We start from the raw sequence: 14327 nt of genomic DNA on the forward strand, positions 1-14327 counted from the left end.
TATTTTCATACTAGGGGTTGTACCATTTTTTGAGACAGGGTCTCACTAAGTTGCCTCGGTTGGCTTCCAACTTAAATTCCTCTTGCTTTAGGTTCCCAAGTTACTGGGATTGGGTTCCAGTTTCTCTATGTGCTGCAAAACATTTGTTGACTGGAGAACATTTGTTTTCTGTTAGTTTTTTAAAAAATAATAAATATGTAAGTTGTAGATGGACATAATATCTTTATTCCATTTATTTATTTTTATGTGGTGCTAAGGACTAAAACCAGTGCCTCACACGTGCCAGGCAAGTGTTCTACCACTGAGCCACAACCTCAGCCCTCTGTTAGTTTTATTTATTTTGTTGTGTTGGGAATTGAACCCAGGGCCTTCTGCATGCTAGGCAATTCCTCTATCACTGATCTAAATCCCTAGACCTGATTTATTTATTTTAAATAATCACTGTCTTACTGGGTGTGAAGTGGTATCTTGTTATGGTTTAAAAATATTTTTTTAGATGTTGATGAACCTTTATTTCATTCATTTATTTAGATGCAGTGCTCAGAATCAAACTCAGTGCCTCACACATTCTAGGCAAGCACTCTAGCACTGAGCAACAACTTCAGCCTCTCCAGCCTCTCATTATGGTTTTGATTTGCATTTCACTGATGACATAGACTGTTGAACATCTTCTTACTCCTTTTTGGTTATTTGTGTATTTTATTTGGAGAAATGTGTTTTCCATCTATTTTTTAATTGAGTTGAATGTTTTTGTTGTGGATGATTTGTAGGAGTTCTTTCTATATGGATTCTGGATATTAATCTGTTCTAAGATACATTTTGTTAATTTTTTTTTTGTCATTCTGTGGGTTTACATTTTATTCTCTTGATAGTGTGATAGTTTTTTTGTTTGTTTGTTTGTTTTTAAAGGCAGAGTCTCACTATATTGTCTAGGCTGGCCTTGTCTGGGTTTAAAGGAACCTCCTGTTTAAGCCTCCTGAGTAGCTGAGATTTTAGATGTACACTACTGAGCCCAACTTGGTAGTATCCTTTGATGCATGAAAGTTCTTTAGTTTTTTTTTTTTTTTTTTTGGTACTGAGGATTGAACCCAGGGGTGCTCTCAACCACTGAGCCACATCCCCAACCCTTTTTTATATTTTATTTAGAGACAGGGTCTCACTGAGTTGCTAAGTGCCTCTCTAAATTGCTGAGGCTGGGTTTGAACTCTTAATCCTCCTGCCTTTGCCTCACGAGCTGCTAGGATTACAGAAGTACACCACCATACAGGACATTCTGACGAAGACCAATTTATCTATTTAATTTTCTTTTTTTGCCTAGGCTTTTGTTGTTAAGAATCATTGCTAGATGATTTTCCTTTGTTTCCTTCTGAGAGTTAAAGTTTTAACTCTTAGGTTTATGTATTTGATTCATTTTAAGTTAATATTTACATATAGTGTAAGTTAAGACAGGATAGTATATTTTGCATGGATTTTCAGTAGATGGTTTTGTGTTGTCACTTACAAATAGATACTTCAAACTTTGACTAGCTTAGATGTTAAATTTTAGAAAGCTAGGACAAGGGTAGTCATAAGGAGAGAATACTCAAGGACAATGAAGGAATTAAGTAGCATTCTTTTTTTCTTTTTCTTTCTTGTTTTGAGGGGATGGGTTTGGGATTGAACTCAGGGGCATTCAACTGCTGAGCCACATCCTCAGTCCCATTTTTGTATTTCATTTAGAGACAGGGTTTCACTGAGTTGCTTAGCGCCTTGCTTTTGCTGAGGCTGGCTTTAAACTTTCGATCTTCTTGCCTCAGCCTCCCCAGCCTCTGGGATTACAGGTGTCACCACCACACCCTTTTATAGCATTCTGATTAAAAGGTTTGTATTTCTTTTGACCCCAAACAGATAAACATCAAAATGAATTGCTTGTACCTATCTTAGGGCTGCATACCTGTAATCTCAACAACTTGGGGGACAAGTCAGGAGGATTGCAAGTTCAAAGCCAGCCTGGACAATTTAAGGAGACCCTGTTTTAAAATAAAAAATATTAGTTATATAAATCGGAAGTAAAGTGCCTTGGGTTCAATCTCCAGTACCATTAACAATAATAACCATAATGTCATTGCTTGTGAGAGAAATGAAATTAAGAAAAAAACTTCTTTTTTTAAAAAAATTTTTTTTAGATGTTGATGAATCTTTATTTTATTCATTTATTTTATGTGGTGCTGAGAATTGAACCCAGTGCTTCACACATGCTGGGCAAGTTCTCTTCTACAGAGCCACGACCCAGAAAAAATTTTTTAATAGGAAATGTGCTGTGAGCATAAAGTAAGAGTGACCACATAAAGATTTCATCTAGGTATGGTGAAATGCTCTTGTAATACCAGCTGCTTGGGATGCTGAGAGGCAGGAGGACCCGAAATTCAGAACCAACCTTAGCAACTTAGCAAGTCCCCCAGCAACTTAATGAGACCCTGTCTCAAAAATAAAAAAATAAGGGCTGGTGTTGTGGCTCAGTGGTAGCGCCCTCGCCTAGCAAGCATGAGGCCCTGGGTTTGATCCTCAGCACCACATACAAACATATAAAGGTATTGTGTACAACTACAACTAAAAAATAAATATTAAAAAAAATAAATAAAATGGACTGAGGATGTGACTCTGGTTTAGCACCCCTGGGTTCAGTTCCCCAGTATGAAAAAAATTAAAATAAAAAGGATTAGCAGCAGTACAATTTTGATCTTTATTATTGAAAAGCATGAGTGGGAAAGTAAAATCTGTAGAGAAGAATAGAAGATAATGCTACTTTATCTTAGCATTGCTGGGTAAAAATAGTTTTACGTTCTTTATATGGAGAAATGCAACAGCAACTAGCCTAGGGTTATAGCATAACTGACAACCTATTTATATTATTAGTTTTTAGATCCACTACCTTTTTCTGAGAACAGCATATTTTTCTTATGGTTTGTTGGCATCTAACAGAATCTTCTTGGACCACCCTTAGATAACCAGCTCTTGAGTGGCACATTATTCTAGAAGGCTGCATTATCATTTATTTCCTCTGAGCCAACTCTAGTTTCTAACTGGCAAGTAATAAAAAACACAGGAGAGGTCCCTGAGTAAGAGCCTTATAGAAAAGTCAGATAGATCTGGGTACAAATTTGCAGGTTTGCTAATTAATAGCTATATATAAATGTCTGTTTCTTTATTCATTTTTTTTTTTTTTTTGCAGCATTCAGGATTGAACCCAGAATGTAGCACATGCTAGGCAAGAGCTCTACCACTGAGTGAACTGTACTTCCAACCTAGTCTGTCTGTCTTGTCTATCTCTGCCTCTGTCTCTATTTTATTAAAAAATTTTTTTTGATGGGGTGGGCAGTGTAGGATATCAAACCAAGGGTTTGTGCTTCCTTTGCATATGTTTTACCTTTGAGCTACTTACATCTCTATCCTTTAGCTGCCCTTCCCCTCCTTATTTTTTGGGAGCAGGGATTAAACCCAGGGTCATTTAACTACTGAGCCACACCCCAGACCTTTTTTGTCTTTTATTTAGAGACAGGGTCTCTGAGTTGTTTAGATCCTCTCTGAGTTGCTAAGGCTGGCTTTGAACTTATGATTCTTCTGCCCTCAGCCTCTTGAGCCACATCGATTACAGGTGTGTCCCAATGTGCCCTGTCTTTAGTTTCTATCTTTAAAATGGGTAGAATAATAGTAGTCATCTTAGGGTCATTATGAGAAATTAATTGAATAATATTTTCAACTTAGTTTCTGAAATATATGTGGTTGCTACTATTACTGTTACCATTAACAACTTTGTAACTGGACATTGCCATGCTGATGGTGAAGAATGGGTAGAGTATGTCCTGCTTCATGTCCCTCCTGTGGGAGAATTAGTGTATGTCAGATTTGTTTTCATGACTTAACTTTGTTGAATTACCTTTATCCTTTATTGTAAGGGACACTGAGTGAGAGGAGAGAGATTGTGTCCATACCAGAGGCTGGTATTTTAAAAAGAGGGTGTCAGCAAAATTCTAGAGATATAATTGATATATTCCTGGCTTAGCTGTATCACTTTTTAAATTATTCTTCCATGTGTGTCTTCTATAGCAGTGTTAGGCATAAGTAGGAATTATTGTATTACATAGAAATTGGCATGTAGATAAATTTTTCCAGAACAAAGAACCAGTTGAAAAGTAGTAATAATAAAAGCTAATAAGAACTGGAAGGTGAGGTAAGGTCAGAATTTTGTTACAGTCAATAAAAAACAACCAACAAAAAAAGAAACTCTCTGTAGTGTTGTTCTCCTCCCTCCAAAAAAAAAGCGGCATGCATGACAGAGTAGGCTTGCCTACCCATGAGGGGACTCTGACAAATTCAAGTTCTCTCCTGGGGATCCAAGGTACATACATAGTTTTTTGTGGTTCTGGGTTTCAATCCATTCATATCCCCACCCCTTTTTTATGTTTTATGTTGAGACAGTTGCTGAGACTGACCTGAATCTTGGGCTTCTCCTACCTCAGACTCCCAAATCGATGGGATTAAGCTTTGTTTCTTTTATGTGCTTTATTATCTATATTTATGAAAATGTTGATGATGATGAAAAGATTTTTTTTAACCCTCTTATTCTAGAAAGTTGCAAACATACACATAAAAATGAATGATATAATAAACCACCATATACCTGTCATTGAATTATCAACTCATGAATGTGCTGTTTAATTTCTTTTTTAATATTTATTTTTTAGTTGTAATTGGACACAATCTTTATTTTACTTATTTATTTTATGTGGTGCTGAGGATTGAACCCAGGGCCCTGCACGAACTAGGCGAGCGCTCTACCGCTGAGCCACAATCCCAGCCCCATGTGCTGTTTAATTTGAAGCCAACTTGAGAATATTATTACATCTGTAAACATTTAGAGTGTGTCTCTAACAGATAAGAACTCTCATTTTTAAAAAAGACTCAATTTTTATAAAAAATATTAATTTCTTAAGGTCATTAAATGTTCCCCAATTTATATTTAGTTTTAATTATTATTATTGTTATTATTTTGGTAATGGGATTGAACCCAGGGCACTTAGCCACTGAACCATATTCCTCATCCTTTTATTATTTTTTATTTTGAGATAAGGTCTCATAATTTGCTTAGGGCCTTGCTAAGTTGCTGAGGCTGGCTTAAAACTTGTGATCCTCTTACCTCAGTCTCCCAAGTTGCTGGGATTACAAGCATGCCTGGCTCAATTTTTAATTTTTAATTTAGCAGTGCTGAGGATTGAATCCAGGGTCCAGAATTTAAATTTGGTTTATATTTGGTTTCAAATAAGGTTAGTCACTGTGATTGATTACTGTGCCTTTTTGTTTTCCTTAATTTGACACTCCTCATGTGCATACAGTTTATCTGTTAAAGAAATCTGATTTTATGCAGTAGTTTCATACATTATGGGTTTTACTGGCTTGCAGGTTGAAAGATAACACTACTTTCATATGTAATATGTATAGCATAGAAGGCATTCAGATAGTCTTTAATAAATGGGAGTTGTAGATAATATTATTGCAATTTATCAGTAAACACGTAGCAGTTCTAACATAGCCTATGTTCTCAAACCTTTAAACTTTTGAGAAGACTCAATGTCATGTCAAACGTGTTAGAGTATATCTGAGCACAGCCAAACAATGAAATACTATAAGGTTGAAGAAATTATTTATATATTAACATGGCATACTTTCTCCAGAATACTCAAATGAAAAAAAGCAGAGTACACAGTAATATGAAGAGTATAGTGCCGTGTGTGTGTGTGTGTGTGTGTGTGTGTATACACACATATATATATATATATACATACATACATACATATGAATGATACTTCTAGGAATACAACATTTATTGCCTCTTATGTTGGGATAAATGGACTAGGCCATCAGAATGGGAAGGAGACTGAGCTTTCAGAGTTTTACACTAAGGGACACGAGAATGTACCTTTTCTCTCATCCTATCCCATCAAATTGCTCTAAAATTGCGAGTAGGATTTGACAATTTACTTTTTTAATGTACAGTAGTTTTACTGAGTTATATTCACATAGAATTCAGTTTACCCATTTGAATTATGCAGGTCAGTGGTTTTTAGTATATTCATAGAGTTGTGCAGCTTTCATGGCAGTCAGTTTTGGGATATTTTCATCATTCCACTAGCAGTAACTTCCCATTTCTACTAAGTCCCGTAACCACTAATCTATTTTAAGTATCTGCAAAGTTCAAATATCCTTTAGCTTTCTTTTGAGTTCTACTCTTGTAATGATGGAGTTTTTAAACATTTTGTCACATAAAGCTAAGGCCCATGAACATTACAGACACTAAATATGTACAAAAATAAAGTATATGAAAATGAATGTTTAATAAATTTTTCCCAGTAGGTAACCACTAATCTATTTTCTATATCTGTAGATTTGCCTATTCTGTATATTCTTTATAAATGGAATCATAAAATTGTGGTCTTTTGTGACACACTTCATTCACTTAGTATAATGTTTTTAGTTTTTTTTTTTTTTGCAATACCAGGAATTGAACCCAGGGCCTTCCACATGCTAGGTAAGGGTTGGTTCTACTACTATGCTACATCCCAGCCAGTATAGTGTTTTTGAATTTCATCCATGTTGTACTATACATCAGCATTTCATTCCTTTTTATTACTGAATAATAATCCTTTGTATGGATATACTGCTTATTATTTATTCATTTACCACTTAATAGATACTTGAGTTTTTACTTTTTGGCCTTTATTAATAATGCTTTAGAAACATTTTGTTCCAGTTATTGTGTACATGTTTTCATATTTTTTGAGTATGTATATACATAGGACTGGACTTGCTTAAGCTTTGAGAAGCTTAACTTCTCAAAGTTTAACAAGAGTTACATAACTCTTGTTTATGTAATTCACTTTTGTAACTATTAAACTGATAATCATGAATATTTAGAAGTGATGCTGTGAGAATCTAATCCAGTGTTTTCAAATGTAATAATTTTACATATATATAATTAATGTTGGTGTAATATTTTCTGGGAAAAATTTATTAAACATTCATTTTCATATACTTTATTTTTGTACATATTTAGTGTCTGTAATGTTCATGGGCCTTAGCTTTATGTGACAAAATGTTTAAAAACTCCATCATTGCAAGAGTAGAACTCAAAAGAAAGCTAAAGGATATTTGAACTTTGCAGATACTTAATGGGGCTCAGTCTGATTGGGATGGGAAATCAGATGTGGTCTCTAGCAAGGCACAAGAATGAAGAACAAGACTCATACAGTCATACACCCTACTACTGTTTCAGTTGATGATAGACTACATATAAAATGGTGGTCCCCTAAAGATTATATTGCCTAGTGACATCATAGCCATCTTAGTTTGTATAAGTATACTCTGATATTCACACAACAGAATCAACAAAAGATATTTCTCAGAACATATCTCTAACGTGAGTGTATGTTTTCCTGAGTTGTCTAACAGTCTGGAAAGTGGAAAATAGTGCAGTCGTTTTGGTTCTGTTTCTTTCTTTGCCATATCTCTTTTATATCCTTATGTAAATTCTCCATGAATACATTACCTAAACAATTGCAAGAAAATGAAGAAACTGAATTGTTTATTTATGAGCTTTCTAGTGGGCAAGGAGAGAATATAAACTTTCAGCATACTTGCTGCTGTTGGTTTATTAGTTTTTAGTGTTTCACCAAGCTGATAGTCTGGTGCTTTTCTCTTTGGCATCCAGATTTTTCTACCCCTCCAAGCATGGATTATTACTGCATTTGTACCCATTCTACCATCTTGGTCTCAGCAGGAAAGTGTCAGAGTGGGTCAATAAAGATAAAGGCAGTCTCTGCAAACATTAAAATAATTTATAAGCATGGTGTATATTAATATCCCATTTTTATTTGGTACTGGGCTAGGGTTTTGCACATGCTAAGCAGGTGCTTTACCAATGAACTACATCCTCAGCCCTTTTTTAAGATTTCATTTTGAGACAGTCTTTCTTTAAGTTATCCAGTCTGGCCTTGAATATGGAATCCTCCTGCTTTATCCTCTCAAGTAGCTGGGATACAGGTGTGCACTTCCTTACCTGGCTAATGTCCCATTTTTATAAGGAGAGAAAACAAATGTGAAGGAAACATTGCCAGTTTTGTGGTATACACACACACACACACACACACACACAAACAACAATAAAACAACCAATCCCTACTCGAGAAACACAGATAATTTTGTTTGGAATTATTAAATGATCTATTGAAGGTAAGCATTGTGTTCTCATGGTGATAAAATCTTTAGGGGATCACCATTATATATGTAGAGCATTGTTGACTGAAATACAGTTATGGGGTGAATGACTGCATGTGAGTCTTGTTTTTCATTCTTGTACCTTAATAGGAACAACATCATAGCACATAAACAGAGCAACTTACTAAGCAAAAGTGAGTCCAAGAAAGTTTTTTTTTAAAAATATTTTTTATTATTTTTTAGTTGTAGTTGGACACAATACCTTTATTTCACTTATTTATTTTTATGTGGTGCTGAGGATCCAACCCAGAGTCTCGCAAATGTGAGGCGAGCGCTCTACCACTGAGCCACAACCCCAGCACCCAAGAAAGTTTTTTAAAAGCAAATGGGCTTGGATTAAGTCTGTACATCAATAGGTGTTAGGTGAATGGGTGGAGGGGAGTGGTAAAGAAAAGAGAGATTTTAGGAGAAAAAAAATAATAAAGGTAACCTAGGAATGATATATGAGTCAGCCTGGTATGTTCAGTGATAGCTAAACAAAGAGAAGTCACTGAATTGTGATGCCAAATGGGATCCCATGAGAGGAAGCTGTTAAAGGTGCTTTAGACTGAGGTCAGATTATGGGAGTTTGGTGTGTCACAATGTAAATGGACCTAAATGCTGTATATAGTGTGCAATATCAAATGGTTTTATGTAGGAGAGTGACTTTGTTAGCTTTCTGGTTTAAGTAGGTTATTTTTGTGTCTTTGATAAGGGCAAGATCTGAGGTGTTAATCTTGAGCTTAAAGTTTTTGTTTTTTTGGGACATTGTGATGCATGCCTTAATTCCAGCTTCTTGGGAGGAAGCAGGAGGCTGGGGCAACCTTTTGTTTCTTAATCCCTGTAATCTTCAGAGCCTAAAAGGGTGCCTTGCAAAGAGTGTTTCCTAAAAATGAATAGCAGTATAAGAGTTGAGAGCACAGGCTCCTGAATTGTGATGCCATTATTACATAGTTCTGTGACCTTCAGCAAGTTTCTTAATCTTTCTGTGACTCAGATTTCTTATGCAGAAAATAGGGAGAATAGCAGTACATACTTGTCAGATTGTTGGGGGACTTAAAATGTTTATTAACACAATGCACTGAGGATAATACTTTTGACTCATAGTAATCACTACATAAATACTAACAACTGTCACTATTTCTGCCAAGAACTTGATCCTAGAGCATATATAGTTTACACAGCAATGGATGGATTTAGGAAACACTTAGGAGCACAGTAGTTGGATAGGATGTGGTAGATAAGGGAGAGAAGGTGTTAAGATAAATTCACAGATTTAGAGGTAAGGAAACTTGTTAAGTTCTCCCACCTCTTAACCCAAACACACAGTGAGACCTCTGCTGATCCATTCTTGATAGTACAGGTATGAGATTAAGGCCAGGAGGTAGACTTTGGTTTGTTTCTGTTTCTCTGATGTGCTGAGAAAGATTTAGAATCTGCTTGAACCAAGTTTCTATAACCTTGGGATACCTTTGTTCCAGAAACCAAGTAATTGCTAAATATAACTTGTCTACCAGGCAGGAGTCTTCTAGCTTTCCTATAGACCCATCAAATGTACTTGACCCTGGAGTTCCATGCTAGTGCTGTGCTTTTTGTTATAGGAGTGGGGACCACATACCCCAAGAAACTGAGGAGCTTTAAGAACTTTGCTGCAAACCTCACATTTCTTTAAAATCTTTTTTTTTTTTTTTTAAATATTTTTTAGTTGTCAATGGACCTTATATTTATTTGTTTATGTGTGGTGCTGAAAATGAGCCCAGTGCCTCACACATGCTAGGCAAGCACTCTACCACTGAGCCACAACCCCATCCTCTCTTTAAAATCTTTTAATCTTAAAATTTCAGGTAAACTTTGCATTTTACTCCACCATTCATTTGTTTGTTTTAATATAAATGTCAATTTCCTTCCTCATCAAACCTAAACTGATGTTCCAGGAAGATAAACCCTTTTATTTTCTTGTGTCTTCTCATATTCCCTTGTGTACAGAACATCCTTAAGTTTAAGGAGGGTGAGTCACAAAGATTTGTGGCCAAAATCTTTTTTAAATGTCTCCTGCATATTTCCCATGATGGGAGGTGGTTTTTTGGTTAATGGGGTCCTAACTTTTACTCAGCATTATTAAATTATTATTTGTGAATCTTTGAAATGGCACCTTTGACCATTCTACAAAATTCCTAAATGAAAAGACGATAGCCAACATTTTTTGTGTCCTTACTGTGTTCCAGTTTCTGTTTCCACTCCTTTCATATATCATGCAGTTTAATTGTGTTGTGCTTTAAAAACAACTATTAGAGATGGTAGAATTCATGCTATTATTATTTTTTTTATCAACAGATTTCAACACTAAACTTGCACAATGTCTTTGAAACCAAGAGTAGTAGATTTTGATGAAACATGGAACAAACTTCTGACTACAATCAAAGCAGTTGTCATGTTGGAATATGTCGAAAGAGCAACATGGAATGATCGCTTCTCGTATCCTTTTAGTAGCATCTTAATAAATGTTCTAAAATTAATAAACTTACTGAAAAGTGGAAATAGATTTAAATTTATTGAAATGGGAGAACTTCCTCTGTAACTCTTTCCAAATATATTATCGTTTACCTTTCCAAGTTTATCACCTCTTTTGTGGCAACCAGTATTTTATAACCTTTCATTTAACAAATACTTAATGAGCATTTAAAAATAATTGATTGATTGATTTATAGTGGGGCTTGAACCTAGAGGTGCTTAATTACTGACCTCATCCTCAGCCTTTTTTATTTTTTATTTTGAGACAGGGTCTCACTAAGTTGCTCAGGGCCTCGCCAAATTGCTAAGGCTGGCTTTGAACTTGAGATCTGGCTGCCTCAGCCTCCTGAGCCACTGAGATTACAGGCATGTGCCTCTGTGCCTGGCTGCAGTGATACATTTAATTATATGCAGTGGTGAATATTGTGAAAAAGGCTTAGAGTACTGTGTGCATGTGCCCTCTGTCTGTAGAGTGGTCAAGGAAGATCTCCCCAAGGATAGTGACACTTTGGGAAAGATTAAAAAAGTAAGGGAGCAAGAGACACAGATAATCTGAAGGAAGAGTGTTTATACTAATTAGCCTTCCATTACTTTAACAAAATAGTTGAGATAACTTATAAGGAAGAAAGGCTTATTTTGACTCATGATCCTCAGAGGTTTTAGTCCATGTTCTCTTATCCCTGTTGCTTTGGGCCTGTGGTAGTGAGAGGTAAATATATCATAGTGGCAGCATGTGTCAGAAGAAGCTGCTTACCTCACGTCAGCCTGAAAACAGAGAGGAGAAGAAGCTGGAGTCCTAGATACCCCTTCAAGGGGGCAGCTTCAGTGACTAACTTTCTCTGACTAGGCCCCACCTTTTAAAGGTTCTTCTACCTTTACTCCCAGTACTGCCACAGGCTAGTGACCAAGCCTTCAACATATGGGCCTTTGGGGGGACATTTATCTAAATCATAGTAGTGTTCTTAGGAGAAGGTGAACAGTGAGTTTGACTGAGATGGAAACATGTTTTTAAATTGGATAATTATCTCCATTTTATATAAAAATACAGATTTGTGGTTTCCCTAGAATGCTCTGCAAGCCATTATCAGTGCATTTCTATGTGACACCAATCTGCTAGACATAACAAGTGCTCCCTTTTTAGCAATATTCTGCGGCTAAGGATTCCCCTTGTTACATGGGGCATCTTTAGAAGAAAAGACAGTGATTCAGCTTGTTCTTAGTACCTCTCAATATAAAGCTGAATATTGATGTAAGAATAGTGAAGTTGTTTCAGACCAACAGGAAACCATTTAATTTATTACAACTGCGGTTCTCAGTGGGGAACATTTGTTAGGTAGGCTATCTGTGTTCTGGACACTGAAGATAATTCAGATGTTTCTGGAAGGTTTTATAGTTTGCAGAGATTTACATATTTTGAGTTATTTGATACTCAAACAAGTCTGTCAGATCAGTGGGAAAATATAACTACTGTCTTGATGAAACAAAGGAGGAAACTAATCTAAGAGATAACTGAGGGATTTGCCAAGGGTCATACAAGTAGTAATTGATGGAGCACAGAATTCAATACAATATTTTAATATCCAGTTCTTTTTGCTTTTCAGTATTTCTAAAGGATAATTATGAATTTTGCCATTGAAGAGCTTATTAATTGAATTAATCTCTTAGATGGCTAATTTTTCTGTGGAACATTATGGGTTGTTGCAAAGCAGGAGTCTTAGTGAAAAGAAATATAATTATGCTTTATTGTACAGCATATATAATTAATTGGTTGATTTATATGTGGTTTTAAAATAGATGACTTCCCTGGATAATGACCTTTCAGTCACTGTTATTTTTAAGGAGTTTATTGTTTATTTCATATAAAATGTTCAATAGAATATTGACTTGATTATGAATTTTCTCCGTCTTTCTCCAAAGTAAAATATTATAGTAAAATTAAAGAATAGAAACTTTGGAAAACAAAGGGCTACGTTTTAATTGTTCTAAGATAAAATTCCCTTGTTTTCTATTACTTTGTCTGAGAATATAAAATGGACTTCTGATACTTCAATATCTTAAGCAGAAATTTTAGAGACTGCGAAACTTATTATTATTTTGAAAATGAAAAAAGCCTCCGCAGATGATATCATCATACATGTTAGTATTTTGATCTTTTAGAAAGCATTTTTGGTGGTATGAAATACAACACATATATGGAAAAATTCACTAAAATACATAGACAGTTGAACAAATGTTATAATGCAAACACTTGCATACTACCACTCAGGTCAAAAGTAGAATATTGTTAGCTTTCATCAACCCTTCTTAAATCATGGGCTCTATCAGTTCACAAGTGCCCTCTCTCTAGGAGATAACTAGCAAGCTTGACCTGCACCTATTATTTACTTATTTATACAACCCTAAATAATACTGGTCTATTCTTTGTTTTTTGAATTTTATATAAGTGGAATCATACTGTGAACATTTTTTGTGTGTCATTTTTCTTTCAACATGTGTATAACATTAATTTGTTACAAACAATCTTGTATGGGATGTATTATTCGTCTCATTTTAGGGTGTGATCTGAAAAGGGTGAGATGATTTACTGATGCTGTAGGATTGAGGTAAGAAGGCTGTCTGATCTGTTTGAAATGGATATTAAGGAAGGTTGATCTGCTAACTGGAGTGTTTAATGTGCAAATGCATATTGAATCCATAAGCTCCTTGAAAGCAGAGATTTTTTTTTTTTTTTATTTTGGTTTTTGGTGTATGTTGGGAATTGAATCCAGGCTTTCATTAATGCTCAGCATGCACTCTTCCATTTGCTATATTTCAATCCCTCTGTTCTTTTATATTCAATGAAATATTTCCAAAACTTTGTACATATAAATATTTAAGCAAATATTTGGTGAATGAATAGATGCTATTAACTGTCATTAAGCATACTGTACAGATGAAACAAATAACATTAATATTTGGCTGGTTAATAAGCAGGATTCTTTTTTTTTTTTAGAGAGAGAGAGAATTTTTTAAAAATATTTTTTATTTTTTAGTTTTCGGCGGACACAACATCTTTGTTTGTATGTGGTGCTGAGGATCCAACCTGGGCTGCACGCATGCCAGGCGAGCGTGCTACCGCTTGAGCCACATCCCCAGCCCAATAAGCAGGATTCTTAACACTAATCCTTCATAAATGGTTTTAGGTATGTAGGCAAGGCATTCTGATAAATGTTTATAGAAAATTTCTGGTTTTTTGGGCATGGTGGTGCATGCCTTTAATCCCAGTGGATCAGGAGGCTGAGGCAGGAGGATTGTGAGTTAAAAGCTGGCTTTAGCAAAAGCGAGGCACTAAGCAACCCAATGAGACCCTGTCTCTGAATAAAATTCAAAAATGTGGCTGGGGATGTGGCTCAGTGGTCGAGTCCCCCTGAGTTCAGTTCCCAGTACACCCGCCCTCCCCCCACCGTCTGTTTTCTGGTAATGCATAACAAATTATCACATCTTTAGTAGTTTAATAAAACCCTTATAAAATATTTTTATTATTTCAC

The 14327-nt window shown here is 35.4% G+C and overlaps 1 protein-coding gene across 3 annotated transcripts in view; it reads left to right on the forward strand.

The window, feature by feature from the left end:
• Cul2 (cullin 2) overlaps positions 1–14327 on the forward strand; it is a 97393-nt gene that overhangs the window by 11827 nt on the left and 71239 nt on the right. For all 3 annotated transcript variants that reach the window (XM_071599889.1, XM_071599888.1, XM_027928623.2), the window contains exon 2: positions 10624–10764. In XM_071599889.1, the coding sequence (XP_071455990.1) occupies positions 10646–10764 (119 nt within the window). In that variant the 5' untranslated portion in view covers positions 10624–10645. The remainder of the gene's footprint in view (positions 1–10623; positions 10765–14327) is intronic.

Source organism: Marmota flaviventris, chromosome 12, assembly GCF_047511675.1.
Source record: "Marmota flaviventris isolate mMarFla1 chromosome 12, mMarFla1.hap1, whole genome shotgun sequence".
NCBI classification, from domain to species: Eukaryota; Metazoa; Chordata; class Mammalia; order Rodentia; family Sciuridae; genus Marmota; species Marmota flaviventris.